The sequence below is a fragment of the Pygocentrus nattereri genome, chromosome 20, assembly GCF_015220715.1.
Source record: "Pygocentrus nattereri isolate fPygNat1 chromosome 20, fPygNat1.pri, whole genome shotgun sequence".
NCBI lineage: Eukaryota > Metazoa > Chordata > Actinopteri > Characiformes > Serrasalmidae > Pygocentrus > Pygocentrus nattereri.
The window spans coordinates 5275527-5293653 of NC_051230.1; the positions used below are offsets into that span (position 1 = coordinate 5275527).

An 18127-nucleotide genomic window follows, 5' to 3' on the forward strand; every position below is an offset into this window, starting at 1 on the left:
AGTGTATTGTAGTGTAGTGTGTTGTAGTGTATTGTAGTGTAGTGTAGTGTATTATATTGTATTATTCTGTGTCTAACTCTATTCATTTCTCTCTGTGTATCTACAGTGACTCTGTTTCTATCAGTATCTGAGCTCAGGACCGTCTTTCTCTCTAACCTGTCGGTAACTAGATGAGATACTTCTTGTAAGTTGCTCTGGATAACAGCGTCTGCTTAATGCTGTAAATATAAATGTAGATAGTGCTAAAGGAGGGGGGGCAAAGAGAGGGGGGGGGCAGAACAGACAGAGAGAGAGTGAGAACAGTGGGTGAAAAAAGATGATAGACAGTGAAAATAATGGGGGAGAGACAGAATGAAAGAGTGAAATAAAGAGACTGAAAAGAAAGAGAGTGAGAAAGAGAGAGGGGGGAAATTGAAATAAAGGAAGACAAAAAAGATAGATGGTAGGTGAAAATAAAGGGGGAGAGAGAATGAAAGAGTGAAATAAAGAGACTGAAAAGAAAGAGAGAGGGAAAGTTAGAGAGGGAAAAGATAAATAAAGGAGAGACAAAAAAAGATAGACGGTAGGTGAAAATAAGGGGAGAGACAGAATGAAAGAGTGAAATAAAGAGACTGAGAAGAAAGAGAGTGAGAAAGAGAGAGGGGGGAAATTGAAATAAAGGAAGACAAAAAAGATAGATGGTAGGTGAAAATAAAGGGGGAGAGAGAATGAAAGAGTGAAATAAAGAGACTGAAAAGAAAGAGAGAGGGAAAGTTAGAGAGGGAAAAGATAAATAAAGGAGAGACAAAAAAAGATAGACGGTAGGTGAAAATAAGGGGAGAGACAGAATGAAAGAGTGAAATAAAGAGACTGAGAAGAGAGAGAGGGGGAAACAGAAAGAGAGAGAGAGAAAGAAGAGAAAGAGTGAAATAGGGAGCTGGTGGAGAGAGAGAGAGAGAGAGAGAGAGAGAGAGAGAAAGTGGGTAAGAGACAAAGACAAAAAACAGAAAGAGGAAATGGAGAGAGTGAGGGGGACAGAGCCTGTGAAATAAAGAGAAGGAAGAGAAAGAGCGAGAGAAAGAGGATAGAAAGAGCATGAAATGAAACAAATGAGAAACATCTCTCAAAAAATGTCACCATCAAAGCTCACCTGATAGCGCTCCGTCTGGAACTTCACCCCCTGCTCCTCGGAGAAGCAGACGTAGCGGCCGGCCTGCTGGGCTCCGGCCTGAGGCACCACCAGGGCGCGGAGGGCCCGGTCAAAGCGGGGCCCCACGGTGTCCTTATCGGGAGACAGGATCAGCTCCCGGTCATTCAGCACCCAGGACGGCTGAGCCAGGTTGGACACGAGCTGGCACGGCAGGACCAGATCCGAACCCACCACCACGGTGACGTTCCTCAGCCTGGAATGCTCTGGAACAGGAGACGGGACAATAACTTATAAATTATATATTATAATTTAATATTTATGTGTTACACGTTCCCAGTCATTAACGAATCATCTACAGAACTGTTCATAATTCTGGATTTAGCATTTCAAGTCGATGAGTGGACTGGTTACATACACATATATATGTATATACACACACACACTCATACACACACACACACACACACACACACATATTGATCAGGCCTAACATCATGACCACCTCCTTGTTTCTACACTCATTGTCCATCTTATCAGCTCCACTTACTGTATAGCTGCACTCTGTAGTTCTACAGTTACAGACTGTAGTCCATCTGTTTCTCTGATACTCTGTTACCCTGTTCTTCAGTGGTCAGGACCCCCATGGACCCTCACAGAGCACGTATGGGTGGTGGTGTGTTGGTGTGTGTTGCGCTTGTCTGACTGGATCAGACATAGCAGTGCTGAGAATGATCCACCATCCCAATAGTACCTGCTCTGTGAGGGTCCATGGGGGTCCTGACCACATGACCGTCATGATGTCATGCCTGATTGGCGTATGTGTGTGTATACACAAATATATATATATATATATTCAGTTTTGACAATCCTAATTTGAAATAGATATTTTGACTAAATAAAATGGCCCAACTTGGAAAAATGTCTGGTTCCATTGACTTATATTAAAAGTAATGAACAAGTACAGCATTAAAATCAAAGCCAAAGACGTCCTGAACCTTTTTTAAATCCCAAATGACAACTGCAAGTTCTGTAAAACTGAGATGAAATCCAACAAAACTTCTTCCGTTACACATAACAGCCCCAAAGCGAAGCCTCCACTGCTGGCTGCTGGTAGCAAGGCGTCACTCAGTTGTCATGTCTTGTGTTTACTGGTGGGAAAGTATCCAAGTCATTTAAAGAGTAGAAATATATCTAATAATTTAAAAAGATAACGTGCGAGTTTAACGCCGTTTTCCAGCAGCTTTTAAATGTAGGCTAGTAGTACATCTTTTTGTCATTGATATCTGTAGCAGTCTTTCTTCCCTTTATCTTTACACTGTAAAAAACAGATCAACCTAAAAAATGTCTTTTTGTAGTAACAAGCAATTAAAGTAGTTTAATTCAACTACAAAAAATCACATTGGTTGATTGATTGATTGGCTGGTCTACTTGTAGCCTATGTTTATGAATCAGTTATCTAGTGGAAATCAATGGTTGATGTTACCCGTAATACCCATTTTTTACCTGCAGTGCAGTGTTTTATGCTTATATTCTCAAACACACATTAAGAATCCTCTGCACTGTATTGGCATTCACAGATTCAATGACCGTTCAGCCACCAGGGGGCAGTAGGAGCTCACCAGGGCTGGGGATGGAGACAGGCTTTTCAAACTTGGCTTTGGCTTTAAACCTCTCCAGCATGAGGTCCTGCGTGAGTGTGGACATGGACCTGCAGGAGAGATAGAGAGATGCAATGAGTAGTGATAGAGAAGAGAAGAGAAGAAAAGACAGGAGGAGAGAAGGGAGAAGAGAAGAGAAAAGAAGAGAAGAGTATATCTACAGTACAGAGTTTGTTCTATGGGGCAGAGGATGATGCTGTGAATGATTCAGAGAGAAGTGTGTGTGTGTCTGTGTGTTTGTGTGTGTGTGCGTGTCTGTATGTGTATGTCTGTGTGTGTGTGTGCATGTGTGTGTGTATGCGTGTGTGTGTCCTTGTGTCTTTGTGTGTCCCCGTGTGTGTGTGTGTGTGTTCGTACCCGCGGTGGAGGTCGATCCGTACGCAGGCGCGTCCCTCGCTGTCCCAGGCACAGTACGGATCTCTGGACAGCAGGCAGTCCGGCTGGGACTGATACCGACTACAGTTAGCCAAGGGCAACTGCAGAACCTCTGACCGAGAGCCTATATATAAATACTTCTACAGAGAGAGAGAGAGAGAGAGAGAGAGAGAGAGAGAGAAGAGTGAGAAAGAGAGAGATTAAAGAGAGTGAGAAAGAAAGAGTGTGATAGAGACAGAGAAGAGAGAGAGAGAGAGAGAGACAGAGAAGAGTGAGAAAGAGACATTAAAGAGAGTGAGAAAGAAAGAGTGTGATAGAGACAGAGAAGAGAGAGAGAGAGAGAGAGAGAGAGAGAGAGAGACAGAGAAGAGTGGGAAAGAGACATTAAAGAGAGTGAGAAAGAAAGAGTGTGATAGAGACAGAGAAGAGAGAGAGAGAGACAGAGTAGAGTGAGAAAGAGACAGATTAAAGAGCGTGAGAAAGAAAGAGTGTGATAGAGACAGAGAAGAGAGAAAAGTGTGTGAGTAAGAAAGAAGAGAAGCAGAGAGATACAAGGAGCGAGAGGAAGAAAGAAAGAAAGGTGAGTCAAAGTGAGGGGGGAGAGAATAGAAAGGGAATGAAATAAAGAGAGAGAGTTTGATAACGGAAGAGAGAGAAAGAGAAAGAGAGAGGGAGAGAGAGAGAGGGAGAGAGAGAGAGACAGAGAAGAGTGAGAAAGAGACATTAAAGAGAGTGAGAAAGAAAGAGTGTGATAGAGACAGAGAAGAGAGAGAGAGAGACAGAGTAGAGTGAGAAAGAGACAGATTAAAGAGCGTGAGAAAGAAAGAGTGTGATAGAGACAGAGAAGAGAGAAAAGTGTGTGAGTAAGAAAGAAGAGAAGCAGAGAGATACAAGGAGCGAGAGGAAGAAAGAAAGAAAGGTGAGTCAAAGTGAGGGGGGAGAGAATAGAAAGGGAATGAAATAAAGAGAGAGAGTTTGATAACGGAAGAGAGAGAAAGAGAAAGAGAGAGGGAGAGAGAGAGAGAGAGAGAGAGAGAGACAGAGAAGAGTGAGAAAGAGACATTAAAGAGAGTGAGAAAGAAAGAGTGTGATAGAGACAGAGAAGAGAGAGAGAGAGAGAGAGAGAGAGAGACAGAGAAGAGTAAGAAAGAGACATTAAAGAGAGTGAGAAAGAAAGAGTGTGATAGAGACAGGGAAGAGAGAGAGAAAAGTGTGTGAGTGAGAAAGAAGAGAAGCAGAGAGAGACAAGGAGTGAGAGGAAGGATGGAAGAAAGGTGAGTCAAAGTGAGGGGGGAGAGAATAGAAAGGGAATGAAATAAAGAGAGAGAGTTTGATAACGGAAGAGAGAGAAAGAGAAAGAGAGAGGGAGGGAGAAATAATGTTCAGTAGAAGAAATAATGGGATAATCATTTTCAGCTCTAAGTACAATCTGCTTTTCCTCTGCTCGGTTCCACGTTTAGCAAAGCCGGTTAGCAACTGTGGGCCGACACCGCAGAGCGTGATGAGATTAGGATCAGGAAGAAAGAGACATTAAAGCTGCATGTGTGTGTGAAGGTGCCGGAATGTGACTGTGTGTGTGTGTGTGTGTGTGTATGTTTGTGTGTCAACAAGTGTTACTCTGTGTGTGTGTATATGCGTATGTAGCTGCATGATATGGACAATCTACTATCTACTACTATCGTGATTGTGATGCCTTGTAATACATTAAAAACCTGTGTGTGTGTGTGTGAGTGCGTGTGTGTGTGTGTGTGTGCGTGTGTGTGTGTGCGTGTGTGTGAGTGCGTGTGTGTGTGTGTGCGCGCGTGTGTGAGTGCGTGTGTGTGTGTGTGTGCGCGCATGCGTGTGTGTGTGTGTGCGTGTGTGTGTGAGTGCGTGTGTGTGTGAGTGCGTGCGCGTGTGTATGTGTGTGCGTGCGTGTGTGTATGTGTGTGCGTGTGTGTATGTGTGTGCGTGCGTGTGTGTGTGTGTGTGAGTGCGTGTGTGTGTGAGTGCGTGCGTGTGTGTGAGTGCGTGTGTGTGTGTGAGTGCGTGTGTGTGTGCGTGCGCGCGTGTGTGTGTGCGCGCGTGTGTGTGTGCGTGTGTGTGAGTGCGTGTGTGTGTGTGTGTGAGTGCGTGTGTGTGTGCGTGCGTGCGTGTGAGAGTGTGTGTGTGTGCGTGCGTGTGTGTGTGCGTGTGAGAGTGCGTGTGTGTGTGTGTGTGAGTGCGCGCGTGTGTGTGAGAGTGTGAGTGCGTGCGTGCGTGTGTGTGAATGCGTGTGTGTGTGTGTGTGTGTGAGTGTGTGTGTGTGTGCGTGTGTGTGTGTGTGAGTGTGTTTGTGTGCGTGTGTGTGTGAGTGCGTGTGAGTGCGTGTGTGTGAGTGCGTGTGTGTGTGTGTGTGTGAGTGCGTGTGTGTGAGTGCGTGTGTGTGTGTGTGTGTGAGTGCGTGCGCCTGCTCCGCTGTAAGTACTCTGGCTTTGTATTGTATTTTGTTTGTTTTGTATTGTTTGTGTGTATGTTTTGATGTTTCCCTGCTGGCTGAGGACTTCACATCCACTGAGACAGTGGCTGAGAGCGATTTCCCATCTGTGGCTGAGAGGCTTCTTGGGCTGTTTGGGTGATGCTACATCACAGCTATGATGCAGCCGGGACTCTTTACAGGCTAGCTATGTGACCCAGTACCGTGATGAGTGAAATCTCCTCTGCTAGCTGTGCCAACCACAGAGTTTGTGAGTGTGCTTGTGTTCTGTGTTATGAATTGTTGATTATGTATTGATTGTAAAGCGTCCTTGAGCAGGGGAAAGGCACTATATGAAGTAAAAAAAAAATAAAATTCCTTTAAGCTGCTTTATGACAACAACTGCTGTAAAAAGCGCTACATAAATACACTTTGACTCGACTTGATCCGGTTTTGCTCCAGTTTCCGGGTTGAACGGTGTGCAACGGGCTTTGAGGTGCGTCTTCTCTCGTTGATGGGCGTGTCAGAGGTGTATATAAACACCGCTATAGTGTACGCAATGGATTTTATTAAAGTCTTCTACAAATGCGGCCCCTGCAGCATAGAAGACGTATTTTTAAGTAGTTAAAAGGCCTAGTAGTTAAAGCCATTTCCGCCAGGAGAGGTCTGCTCAGCTGCCGTAGCTGCAATTCTCAAAACACCCACAGAAGCTCGTCTGAAGCTGTGATTGGTCAGGATGCTCTGAGTCCATGGTAATAAACGATGTGCTTGGTTAGAGAGCTCTTTTGCACAGCACAGCAGTCTTCTATGATATCAGTGCAGCAATGGCCAATATTGCAATAACCATTTTTTCCCTCCATGGTCAGTAGCAGGGTTTCCATCAAGGTATTTTATGCCTATTTTGACTTAAGACTCGATGGAAACAGCAAATAAATCTTCAATAATATCAATCCCCAAAGGTCACCAAATAAACACTTTTTCTGTCAGAGAAATTTTGCGTCAATGCATCTCGCTGCTGTCGGAAGAAAACCTCGAATCTCCAAAACGGTCATTTTACAGGAGAAGGAAAAAACCTACTTTACTTTTAATGAAAGTCAATGGAACCAGACTTTTTTCCTAGTCATTTTGGGTCACTTCCTTTGGTCCATGCATCACGAACTCTACACACAGTGTAAAGGGCAACCGGCATTTTCAAATTATGTCAAAAACTGAAAAAGGACAAAGATAGAGATACGAGGTTTTCTTCCAACAGCAGCGATTTGCTCGATCTTCTCGTATCTTCTTATCTTCTCAAAAAGCAGTGTGTTAGTTGGTAAACAGAAGACGTCTGCTGCAGACCTTCAGTCATTATATTTGCCACTGTGTTCTCTGCGCTTTTACGATCTAAATTACAGCCACATAAAGAAATAAATCAGTTTCTCTGCAGACTCGCCCCGTATTCCTCAGAAGAGTCTCTCAGAACGTGGTGTAGAGTGTAGAGTTTCCTTCTGCACTGAGCTGATGGGAACTCGGTTACACTGACTACTCAGTTAAGCTCAGCTGTTTTAGTTATTCTCTTGAATTTAATTCAGCAGCTGGACGGAAACCCGGCTGGTGTTACCTTGCTGTGTGAAATGGTCAGGCTGTCCACCGGCTGCGGCGAATCAAACAGCTGGATCTCCTCGATCACGTAAGCTTCTGACCCCAGGATGACCACTCGCTGCAGCCAGCCATCCGCTACAGGATAAACAACAGAAACAGAGTGATAAGAGATTATAAAGGGAGTAGTGGAGAGAGGGAGTCAGAGAAGAAAAGGAGAAAAGGAGCGGAGAGGAGAGGAACAGAAGAAAAATAAAGGAGAGGAGAAGAGAACAGAAGAGAAAAGTGGAAGAAGAGCGGAGAGAAAAATGAGAAGAGAAAAAGGATTAGGTGAGGAGTGATGAAAGAGAAGAGAAGCACTGCAGTCAAACCATACAAAGAAGAGGAGTGATGGAGTAGAGAAGAGAGGAAAGCAGAGGAGAAGACAGGAGAAGAGAAGAATGATTAAGACAGGAGGCATGAAAGAAGAGAGGAGAAGAGAAGAGAAGAGAAAAGAAGAGAAAAGGGCTTAGGACAGGAGGCAAGAGAGAAGAGAAGAGAAGAGAAGAGAAGAGAAGAGAAGAGAAAAGAGAAGAGAAAAAGGATTAGGACAGGAGGCATGAAAGAAGAGAGGAGAAGAGAGGAGAAGAGAAGAGAAAAGAAGAGAAAAGGGCTTAAGACAGGAGGCAAGAGAGAAGAGAAGAGAAGAGAAGAGAAGAGAAGAGAAGAGAAGAGAAGAGAAGAGAAAAGAGAAGAGAAAAAGGATTAGGACAGGAGGCATGAAAGAAGAGAGGAGAAGAGAGGAGAAGAGAAGAGAAAAGAAGAGAAAAGGGCTTAAGACAGGAGGCAAGAGAGAAGAGAAGAGAAGAGAAGAGAAGAGAAGAGAAGAGAAGAGAAAAGAGAAGAGAAAAAGGATTAGGACAGGAGGCATGAAAGAAGAGAGGAGAAGAGAGGAGAAGAGAAGAGAAAAGAAGAGAAAAGGGCTTAAGACAGGAGGCAAGAGAGAAGAGAAGAGAAGAGAAGAGAAGAGAAGAGAAGAGAAGAGAAAAGAGAAGAGAAAAAGGATTAGGACAGGAGGCATGAAAGAAGAAAGGAGAAGAGAGGAGAAGAGAAGAGAGGGAAAGAGAGGGAAAGAAAGGAGAGAGAATGGAGAAACAGAAGAGAGGACAGAAGGTCCATTAGTGGAACATCAGTGTCGGCTGTAGTTCGGTCACTCAGTACAAGGTTACACACATTATCTCCAGCACAATTGAATCAGACCCAGCTGTACTGACACCATCGCGCACGTGTGTGTGAGAGAGAGATTTGTGGGATTTGACCCATGTGTGTATGTGTGTGTGTGTGTATGTGTGTGTGTGTATGTGTGTGTGTATACTCCATGGCCCTTCACACACACTGCTTGTCACAGATAATGCTGCACTGACCCTTCTTACTTCAGCACAGATAGAGCGATTGTGGAAGAGAGAGAGAGAGACATAGAGAGAGAGAGAGAGAGAGTGGGTTAAGAAGCCAATGGGGTCCTGAACTCCAAATCCAACACACACACACACACACACACACACACACACACACACACACACACACACACACACACACAGAGAAATCCATACACTTTGTTTGTTTATCTGTGTGTGTTTCTGGCTGGGTGTTTTTGTGTAAAGCAACTTTGTAGGTACTGAGACAAATTTCACATTCTGAGCTGTGCTGACAAATAAAACCCAATCTAACACACACACACACACACACACACACGGGCAGGCACACACACATGGGCATGCACACACACACACACTGGACGCTGGCTCTGTGTTTCTGCTGCTCTTCTTGTTTAATGGCTAATCAACCTTCCAGTCCAACTGGCAGCGTGTACGCGTATGTGTCCGTTGGCAGGGCTGTATGAAATCTGCGCTCTAAAGCACAGCAGTCAAGAAGAGAGTGAGAGGGAGAGAGAGAGAGAGAGAGAGAGAGAGAGAGAGAGAGAGAGAGAGAGAGAGAGAGAGAGAGATGGAGAATAAGAAACAAAGAGAAAGTGCGTCAGAGACCCAATGTGAGTCAAGAAAGCAAGAGAGAGAAAGAAAGAGTGGAGAGAAAAAGAGTAGTGTGTGACGTGTAATGTCAGTGGAGAGAGAGTGAGAGAACAAAAGAGAAAAGAAAGAAAGAGAGGAGAGAGAGGACGTTAAAGAGTGTGTCAGACCTAATAGACAGATAGACAGACAGATAAATAGATGGACAGATAGAGGAAAAGAGGCAGTGTGTGTCACACTTAATGTCGAGAGAGAGAGAGAGAGAGAGAGAGAGAGAGAGAGAGAGAGAAGGGGAGAAAAACAAGAAGCGTGTCAGACTTAAGAAAAAGAGAAAGCGTAAAGGAAAAAGGAGTTTCAAGCCCTGGGCCAGTGGACAGAGAGAGAGAAACAGGTAGGAGAGAATGAGAAAGAGAATTAAAGGAAGTGAAGAGTGCGTCAGACTTAATGAAATAAAGTGAGACAGAGGGGGGGGGCAGAGAGAGAGAGAGAGAGAGAGAGAGAGAGAGAGAGAGAGAGAGAGAAGAGGTAGAGTACGCCATACTCAATGTCAGTGGAGAAAGCGAGAGAGGAGAGAAAGACAGAGGCAAAAGAGAGAGGAGAGGACGTTAAAGAGTGTGTCAGACCTAATGAAAGATAGAGAGATAGATAAATAGATAGATAGACAGAGGCAGAAAGAATGAAAAAGAGGTAGTGGGTCAGACTCAATGTCAAGTAGATAAAGAGAAAGAAGGGAGAGAGAGAGAGAGATGGAAGAGGAGAAAAGCAAAGGAGGTGCGTCAGACTTAATGAAAGAAAGCAACAGAGAGAGGAGAAAGTGTCAGCTGAGAGAGAGAAACAGGTAGAAGAGAAAGAGAGAGAGAAGGAAAAAAATGAAAGGAAGTGAAGAGTGTGTCAGGCTTAATGAAAGAAAGCGAGACAGATAGAGGGGAGAGAGAGAGGGAGGTAGAGTGTGTCAGACTCAATGTCAGTGCAGAAACTGAGAGAGAGAGAGAGTGAGAGAGAGAGAGAGAGAGAGAGAGAGAGAGAGAGAGAGAGAGAGACCTAGAGTGTGCCAGTGACTCAATATCAGTCATGCTGTGACAGCAGCCACACTGAGCTAGTCAAACTGCGCTGAATGCTGAAGTGAAAAGGCTTTATTCTCAGTCAGGCATCAGTGGCCCTGGCAGGTTACAGCACAAGTGTCTGTGTGCACACATGACTGAAGCCAAAATTGTGGTCAGCCATGGAGCAGAGCTGGCCCTGGTGTGTGTGTGTGTGTGTGTGTGTGTGTGTGCGACTGAAAGGTGACCAAGGACAAACACATCTTTAGTGTTTTTAGTTGAACGACTGTCCTTCCCGCCAAAATCAATTGGCAGAAGTGATTTTCTAGACTCCTAAATCAGATGCAGCATTAGCTTTAATGAAGCGCCTGCTTTCACCCACCCAACCTGTTTAGCTTTTCGGAGAAAAGCCAAAAAGGACAAAGGGGCTAACCCAGAAACATGTGAGTTAGAAGCAGATGAAATCACGAAAGCCTGTGTTTTTCAGCGCTAGACCTCAACTAATGCTGTGGTCCACCTTTCAGTAATTCTAAGCCTAAGGGCTGTCATGATTAGTCAAACCTGATTACTCGATGTACAAACTGACACACATCTACCTTCTCGATGAGTCGCCTGTGGTTATCCTGAACCTCAAGATTCACCTCACACCAGAGCTATTAGCTCTCAAATTACTTCACCTAAAGAGAGGACCCTGGCACGAACCCACACCAGCAGGATCTCACTAATGCACATATCACTGCTGTTGGAGGAAAACCTCGTATCTCATTTTTGTCATTTTTCAGTTTTTGAGGTAATTTCCAAGCACCTGTTGCTCTTTACATTGTGTGTAAATGTCATGATGAATGGACCAAAAGAAACGGCCGAAAATGTCTTGGAAAGACGTCTGGTTCCATTGACTTACATTAAAACTACAGAATGTTTTTTTCTTTCTCTTATAAATTTACCATTTCGGAGATACAAGCTTTTGGGCCGACAACAGCGATATGTTCGCACTCACAAATGTGAGCATAAATGGCACGAAAACCTACTGAACAAAGTCGATTTTCGGTCTCAGTCCAGACCAGGGGTCAGCAACCCAAATGTTAAGAGGCATTTATTTCGTCCTTTCAACAAAAATCATCTGGCTGTAAATGTGTCTCAGTGTGTGCTGATGTAGTATTGTGTATGTATAGGCTAAAAAACGCAATATAAACGAAAACACGGACTTGCTTAGCTCAGCTATAGCTGCTTTTCTCACATCTCTGGCAGGAAACTTCTCCACAAAAGTGAAATAGCTTCTTGGTGGTGCCACGCCTCCAAAAAATGGGTGTAGCAAAATATCTCTACAACCCGAACAGCATCAAATGAAAGATACTCGATACCGATACGATAGTGCAACTGTCACACCTTTGCTATCTATACATCCATCCATCTGTAGGAGGAGACCGGAAAGCACTGAAATAAGCTCAGCTATATGACCAACGCTGCTCACAAATTCACCCATACGGATCTATTTGCTCTTTGTATTACTCTTTCATCCTGGTGTCAATTTCTATATGCAAAAACATTTCCTGGAAAACAGCCACGGCGACAGAATCAGGCCTCCAATTTTAGAAGGATTGGGTTTCTAATACAGGGTTTCAGCCGATGCTTTTTTCCCCTACTCAATCGAACAACTACTGAATGAGAAAAGGCTGAATGTGCAGCTCTGTTTCCTCATGCATGGAGCCACCAGTCAGTCTCTTCAGCTTCACAGTGAAACTGAACCGAATCCACACCAAACAGCGCAGCTCACGAGGACCGGAGCTCATCAAGATTCATTCTTTAGCTCATCCATCCGTTTCTTCTCCCTCACCTCATCCATTCTTCTCTCCATCTGTCCAATCAACCTTCCATCTGAACTCTCATCTATTCTTGTATACATCGGTGCATCCATCCATCTCTTTGCTCACTCACAGGAAGGGCCTCCGTTCATTCCTTCGTCTATCTATCCGCATCCATCCCACTATCTCTTCATCCACTGACATCTATTCATCCGTCCTTTCATCCGATGCTGTATCCGTACTTGCATCTATCCATCCATGCATCCCTCTATCAATCCAACCATCCTTCCTTCTGTCCCTCTGTGCTTGTATACATCAATCTGTGCATCCACTGTTGCATCTATTCATGCCTCCATGCATCCCTCTATCCATCCATGCAACCCTCTATCCATCCATGCATCCTTCTACCATTCTATGCCTCCACCCATCCTTCCGTTCACCTTTACATCTCTATCCATCTCCATAACCATCCCTCCTTTCCCATCATCTCTGCATCCATCCCTTTTCCGTTCATTCACTTACATCCATGCATCCTTTCATCCACTAATCTATCCATCCTTCCATGTCTATCATCTATTATTTTATCCATCGCTTGTGTCCATCCATCCATCCTGTATCAAGCCATCCATCCATACTCGTGTACACATTTATCAATTAATCCTTGTGTTCATCATTCACCCAACTCTCAATCCCTGTATCTGTCCATCCATCCATCCATCCATCCATCCATCCATCAATCCATCCATCCATCCCTGTATTCAGCTGTCCATCCAGGCTTCCCATCCCATCTATGCATGCATCCAGTCTTACACCATTTCTTCCATCCATCCATCCATCCATCCATCCATCCATCCATCCATGCATTCAACTGTCCATCCATGCCTCCCATCCCATCTATCCACGCATCCAGTCTTGCACCATTTCTTCCATCCATTCATCCATGCATTCCTGTATCACCCTTCATCAGATCATGTACCTGTTCCAATGAACAGCATGCTGTAGGCTCTCTGGTCCAGTGCGCTGACTCGGTCCACAGCCAGCCGGGTGAAGTTAATTCCCTTCGTGAGCAGCAGGGGGCGCGATTCTGCCCTCATCTCCATCAGAGGGTGTTTCTTGGCGAAGTTCAGCGTGGCATCAGGCAGCTGCAGTGAGCTGTTGTAGCCATTCTCACGGTCAAAGTTCGTGATGCACTGCAGGGAACAGAAAAAAAAGGAACGTGAGTGAGAAAAGACAGAGAAAGAAGGAAACCGGAGAGCGAGAGATTTGTTTCCCAGTTGCGCTCTGTCCTGAACTCTGTAATACAACACTATGTAATCAGATCTTATCTGACAGCATAATTGTATATCAGCAGATTAGTTTAGAACATTGCATATCGGCTGAAAACTAAACAACACAGAAACTGTACACAAACTCTCCGGCTCATTTCGTCTCTCTGGCTGAAAGAACCGCTGTTGTCTTCCTAAAGTGCTACTGTATACAACATATTTTGTTATATTATTTTTCCTTAGTATACACTTACAGTGTTGTGTGGCTTTATGTAAACAGTCATAATTCAACTGTATATTACAATTTCCCCACCTCTCTTTGTACTTTAGAATGAAACGGGCTGTTTTTGTCACTCCATTTTTTAGACTGATATAGTTGCTGCCAGAATAAAACCTTTTTTTTCAGTTTTTGACATAATTTTAAAAACGCCTGTTGCGCTTTACATGTTGCGTAAATTTAATGATGAACGGATCAAAAGAAACGGCCCAAAATGACTTGGAAAGACGTCTGGTTCCACTGACTTCCATTAAACGTGAAGTTTATTTTTTCCTTCTCCTGTAAAGGTATAAGTTTGGAGATACGAGGCTTTGTTCCGACAGCAGCGATATGCATATGTGAATGAATGAACCGATTGGCTGTGGACTCTTACTCTGATTTCTTTCAGATTTCTCGGTCTGAGCATGTGTGAAAACAGACCGTGGTACCGGAAATAAGTGAGCAGTGGCGCCGCGAGACGAAGCAAAACACTTTAATAGCCACGCTGAAACCAAATACATGTTTGACGAAATTGAGGATTTGAATATTCCTCGTCTTTTAGATGATGCCTGTTCATATTTACAGGTAAAGTGGGGTCATGTTTCTTTTGAGTTGTACATTACAGTCACGTCACGTCTTCTGTGGGTTTACTGGCTGGTTGCAAAGCAGAAATCTGATGACTGTCTGACTCATGAAGACCCAGAGTTTCCCTATTATCTGTTTACTCAAGTGCATGTACATGCGTTGGTAGGGTTACTGACAAACTCTGATTTTCTCCATTTATCTCAATGTGACTAGGCGGACTACATTGCTGTAAACTGAATGGGTGGACATACACAAATGTGTTCACTGCTGTGATGCCTATTGTGCATGAATGCTTAAAGGGACATTTTATGGCACATTTATTTTTAATGCCTTGTCCTAAGAGCAACCAATGCTCCAACTGAGAGCGGCAAAACTATTATATGATGCAATAGAGCACTTAAACACTCGCTTGCTGTTAGTGTGTATATATACTCTGTACTGGGTTGTAAATGGTGGTACAATGTTTATTTACTACAGTAAACTCTTTAAGGTCTGAACTTCAGGCGCTAAAGCTATGGGCTGTGTCTTTGGCTGGAAGTGCTGAGTCATGGCTTGGCTGTGGCTGTGCTCTCACCGCTCCGGGGCGGGGGCTGGGCACAGGTCCCGTGTATCGCCCCCATCTCTGAGATGACTCTCGGTACTCCTTATATGGGCCCTCGAACACACTTTTCACCTCCGCTATCTGGTACTGACACACAGCGGACACGTCCACGTCCCCCCTGAGAAAGAGGGAGATGGAGAGAGATTAGTGTAAAGTTGGCGTGTGTGTCAAAGTCAGAGACCGTCCTTTTTTACTGAGATTACAGTCAGGAAAAAAAGAGAAGACATATTTCACTGAAAATTACACAGTAGCCTCTACAGCTTGGCTATTTTTTCCCCCCAGTTTTAGTCCAATTCAGACGATACCATCAGCGCTAGATCGCTGAAGGCAGCACAGGCTTCCTCTGTGACCAATGAAGCAGCACCACATCTTTTCGAACTGCCACTCACGCAACGTCACTGGACAGCTGAACACACTTTGAGGAAAGAGACAACCACCAGATCTGTTATGTCAGCTAACAGACGCCTGCGCTGACTGGCATCATGTTGAATAATGGGGTGGGGGGGGGGGGGGGTGGGGGGGGGTACTCCAGGCTATGGACGGCTGTAGCGTTACCAGGGATTGAACTCACGACATCCTAATGGGGCCAACACTTGGACAGCTACTTGGGAGCCCCAGAGCTTTGCTTTCATTACAGCTTCCACTCTTTTCAATAATCTGCAAAATCTGCAGGGATATTTTTCCACACTTCTAAAGTTCAGTATAAAAGTCGGGTTGATATTCGGTTCCTCATGATCCAAGTAATCCCAAAACACATTCAGTGATGTTGAGGTCTGGACTCTAGGGTGGTGTTTTTATCCAAGTAAGGGCTTCTTGGCAGCTACACATCCTCTCAAACCGATAGCCTTGAGTTTGTCTCAAAGATGAAAGCTTTAAGTTTGTTGAGCTGAATAACTGCCCGTCCTGTGTGGTCTGAGGCTGTTGCTTCATCTGCCCTGATCGTGCCCACTTGTGGACCAGCCTTCTGGACCAGTTTGACCACCATGGAACTTCTGCTGTACAACCTTGTGCAAAGCTCACCTGGATGAACTGACCCTCCTGATGATGATCATAGAGTTTTCTTCTCTGGCTTTAACACCTTTCCTGAGGGTCAAATCTCATTCTCTGCTGTTATCGTTTGCTATCCAGTGTCGACCAGAGGAGGATGGGTTCCCCTTTTGAGTCTTGGTTCCTTGGTTCTCAAGGTTTCTTCCTCTTGCTCTTAGGAAGCTTTTCCTTGCCACTGTCGCCATTGGCGACGCTCATGGGGGCTCAGACCCGGACTTTTCTCTAAAGCTGCTTTGTGACAGCACCTGTTGTAATAAGCACGATGTAAATAAGCTTTGATTTGACTTGATTTACGTTGCGTTACATTACAGTGGGTTTATGGTCCAGCGCAAGCTGTGGACTGGAATGTGCATCGGTGAGTAGATCGACCCTGTATATCCGATATCCAATATCCAATGAGTGAATTACATCAATATCGGTGCCCATACGGATATCAGATCAGACCCATCGTCTACGCTCACGGGGCCTCGGACCTGGATTTTTCTCTAAAGCTGATTTGTGAATATGCCTGTTGTAAAAAGTCCTATATAAATAAACTTTGACTTGACTTTACTAAGTGCTGTTTATCTGATGGGGGCAGTTTGATTGGTGCCTATCAGGTCTTCCCGGCGGTTGTTAGGAGCCCCATTTTCTCTGTAGCTTTTAATCATTTTTTGAACTCCGGTTTTGGAAGCTGCTGTGTTTTTTCCTGCGACTTTCCCACTTATTATGCAAGTGAATTATTTTATATCTAATCTACTCTGCATATCTCCTAAAAATGAGTAGCATGTAATTTAACAGCTGCTTTGAGAGAATTTTAAATATATGAAGGGTGGCGTCAGACTTTTGCATAGTACTGTATGAATATTTCTTATTTACTGACTGGACAATAATGTAACTCATGCCAACAAAGCCCTACAGAACTGAACTGAGCTAAGATATTGTGAGGGAGAGGGAGAGAGAGGGAGAGGGAGAGGGAGGGAGGGACAGTGTGTTGGGGGCTATGAATGATTGGGCCATTGCTGGAGGCTGAATTACAGTTTGAGAATGTCTTGGTGATCATAATTACACATCAACGTTTCCTACAGTGGGGAGGAGGGCGCGGCTGGGCGTTTGGCACTGTCACACTCTTATAAATACTGAGGACAGAGTGACTTTCACAACTGCACCAGTGAGAGAGAGAGAGAGAGAGAGAGAGAGAGAGAGAGAGAGAGAGAGACGGGGCAGGGGGCAGAATGAAGGGGAGAGATAGAAAGAGCAGAGCAGGAACTGGAAAAGGAAAACGGGACAGGCGGAAAGGAGCAAAGGCATGAAGTAGAGGTAAAGACAAAAAAGAGGGAGAGAGAAATAATGAGAGAAGAAGAAAGAAAGAGTGTGGAGTCAAGCTAGAAACATAGAGGGACACAGAGAGAGGGAGAGAGAGAGACAGACAAAGTGGGGGAGAGAGAGAGAGAGAGGATGGGGCAGAATAAAGTGGGAGAGAGAAGAAGGGGAGAAAGAAAGAGTGAAAGCCGGACCAAGAAAGAAAAATGGGACAAGTAGAAAGGAACAAAAGCATGAAGTAGAGCTAAAGAGAAAAGAGAATAAATGATGAGAGAGAGAGAGATAGAGAGAGAGAGGGAGAGACACAGAGAGAGAGAGAGAGAAAAGAGCAGAGCAATGAGGAAGATGGAAAAAAGGAAGAGAGTAGCAAAGGGAAAAGAAAAGAAAAGGGAAGGAATAGAGAAATGAAGGACAGCAAGACAGAAAAAGTGAAGAGTCAAAACATGGAAAAGATACAGACAAAAGAGAGAGAGAAGAAAAGATGAGAAAGACAGAAAGGAGGGAAGAGAGGAAGAGAGATAAAAGAAAAAAAACTGAGCAAAGCAAGAAAGAAGTGAGCAGAGAACTGAGGGAGAGAAAGAGAGAAAGAGAGGAATGAGGGAGGTGCAGAGGAAAGCGAGTAGCGAAGGAATTGGAGGAGGAAAGGGAAGGAACGGAGGAATGACGGAGAGCAGGAGAGACAAAACACTGATAAGTGAAAGATATAGAGAAAAAAAGAACAGATGCGGTGAGGGATGGAGACAGAAGAAAAGATGACAAAGAGAAAGAGACAAAAGAAAAAAAGTGAAGGAAGCAAGACAGGAGAAATCAGAGAACTGAGGGAAAGGGAGAAAGAGAAGAAAGAAAGGAGGCAAGATTGAGAGAAGAAGAAGAAAAAAAAGGAGAGAAAGACAGGAGAGATGGAGAGAAAGAGAGGGAGGAGGTGTAGATACCATTGGGCGTGGAAAACCCCGTAGAACACGGTGCTCCTCCAGTCAGCAGTCGGCAGAGTGAAGACGGCCCGCAGGTTGTTGAAGGTAATGTGGCGCTCCGGGATGGAACAGACCAATCGA

General features: G+C 44.5%; 1 protein-coding gene across 1 annotated transcript in view; it reads right to left on the reverse strand.

The window, feature by feature from the left end:
• sema4c (sema domain, immunoglobulin domain (Ig), transmembrane domain (TM) and short cytoplasmic domain, (semaphorin) 4C) overlaps positions 1-18127 on the reverse strand; it is a 128357-nt gene that overhangs the window by 6607 nt on the left and 103623 nt on the right. Inside the window, exons 10-16 of the mRNA XM_037531769.1 lie at positions 18008-18127; positions 14700-14844; positions 12996-13209; positions 7197-7312; positions 3145-3302; positions 2749-2837; positions 1130-1392 (exon numbers count right to left, since the gene is read on the reverse strand). The exon at positions 18008-18127 is cut by the window's right edge and continues 56 nt beyond it. Coding sequence (XP_037387666.1) covers positions 1130-1392; positions 2749-2837; positions 3145-3302; positions 7197-7312; positions 12996-13209; positions 14700-14844; positions 18008-18127 — 1105 coding nt within the window. The remainder of the gene's footprint in view (positions 1-1129; positions 1393-2748; positions 2838-3144; positions 3303-7196; positions 7313-12995; positions 13210-14699; positions 14845-18007) is intronic.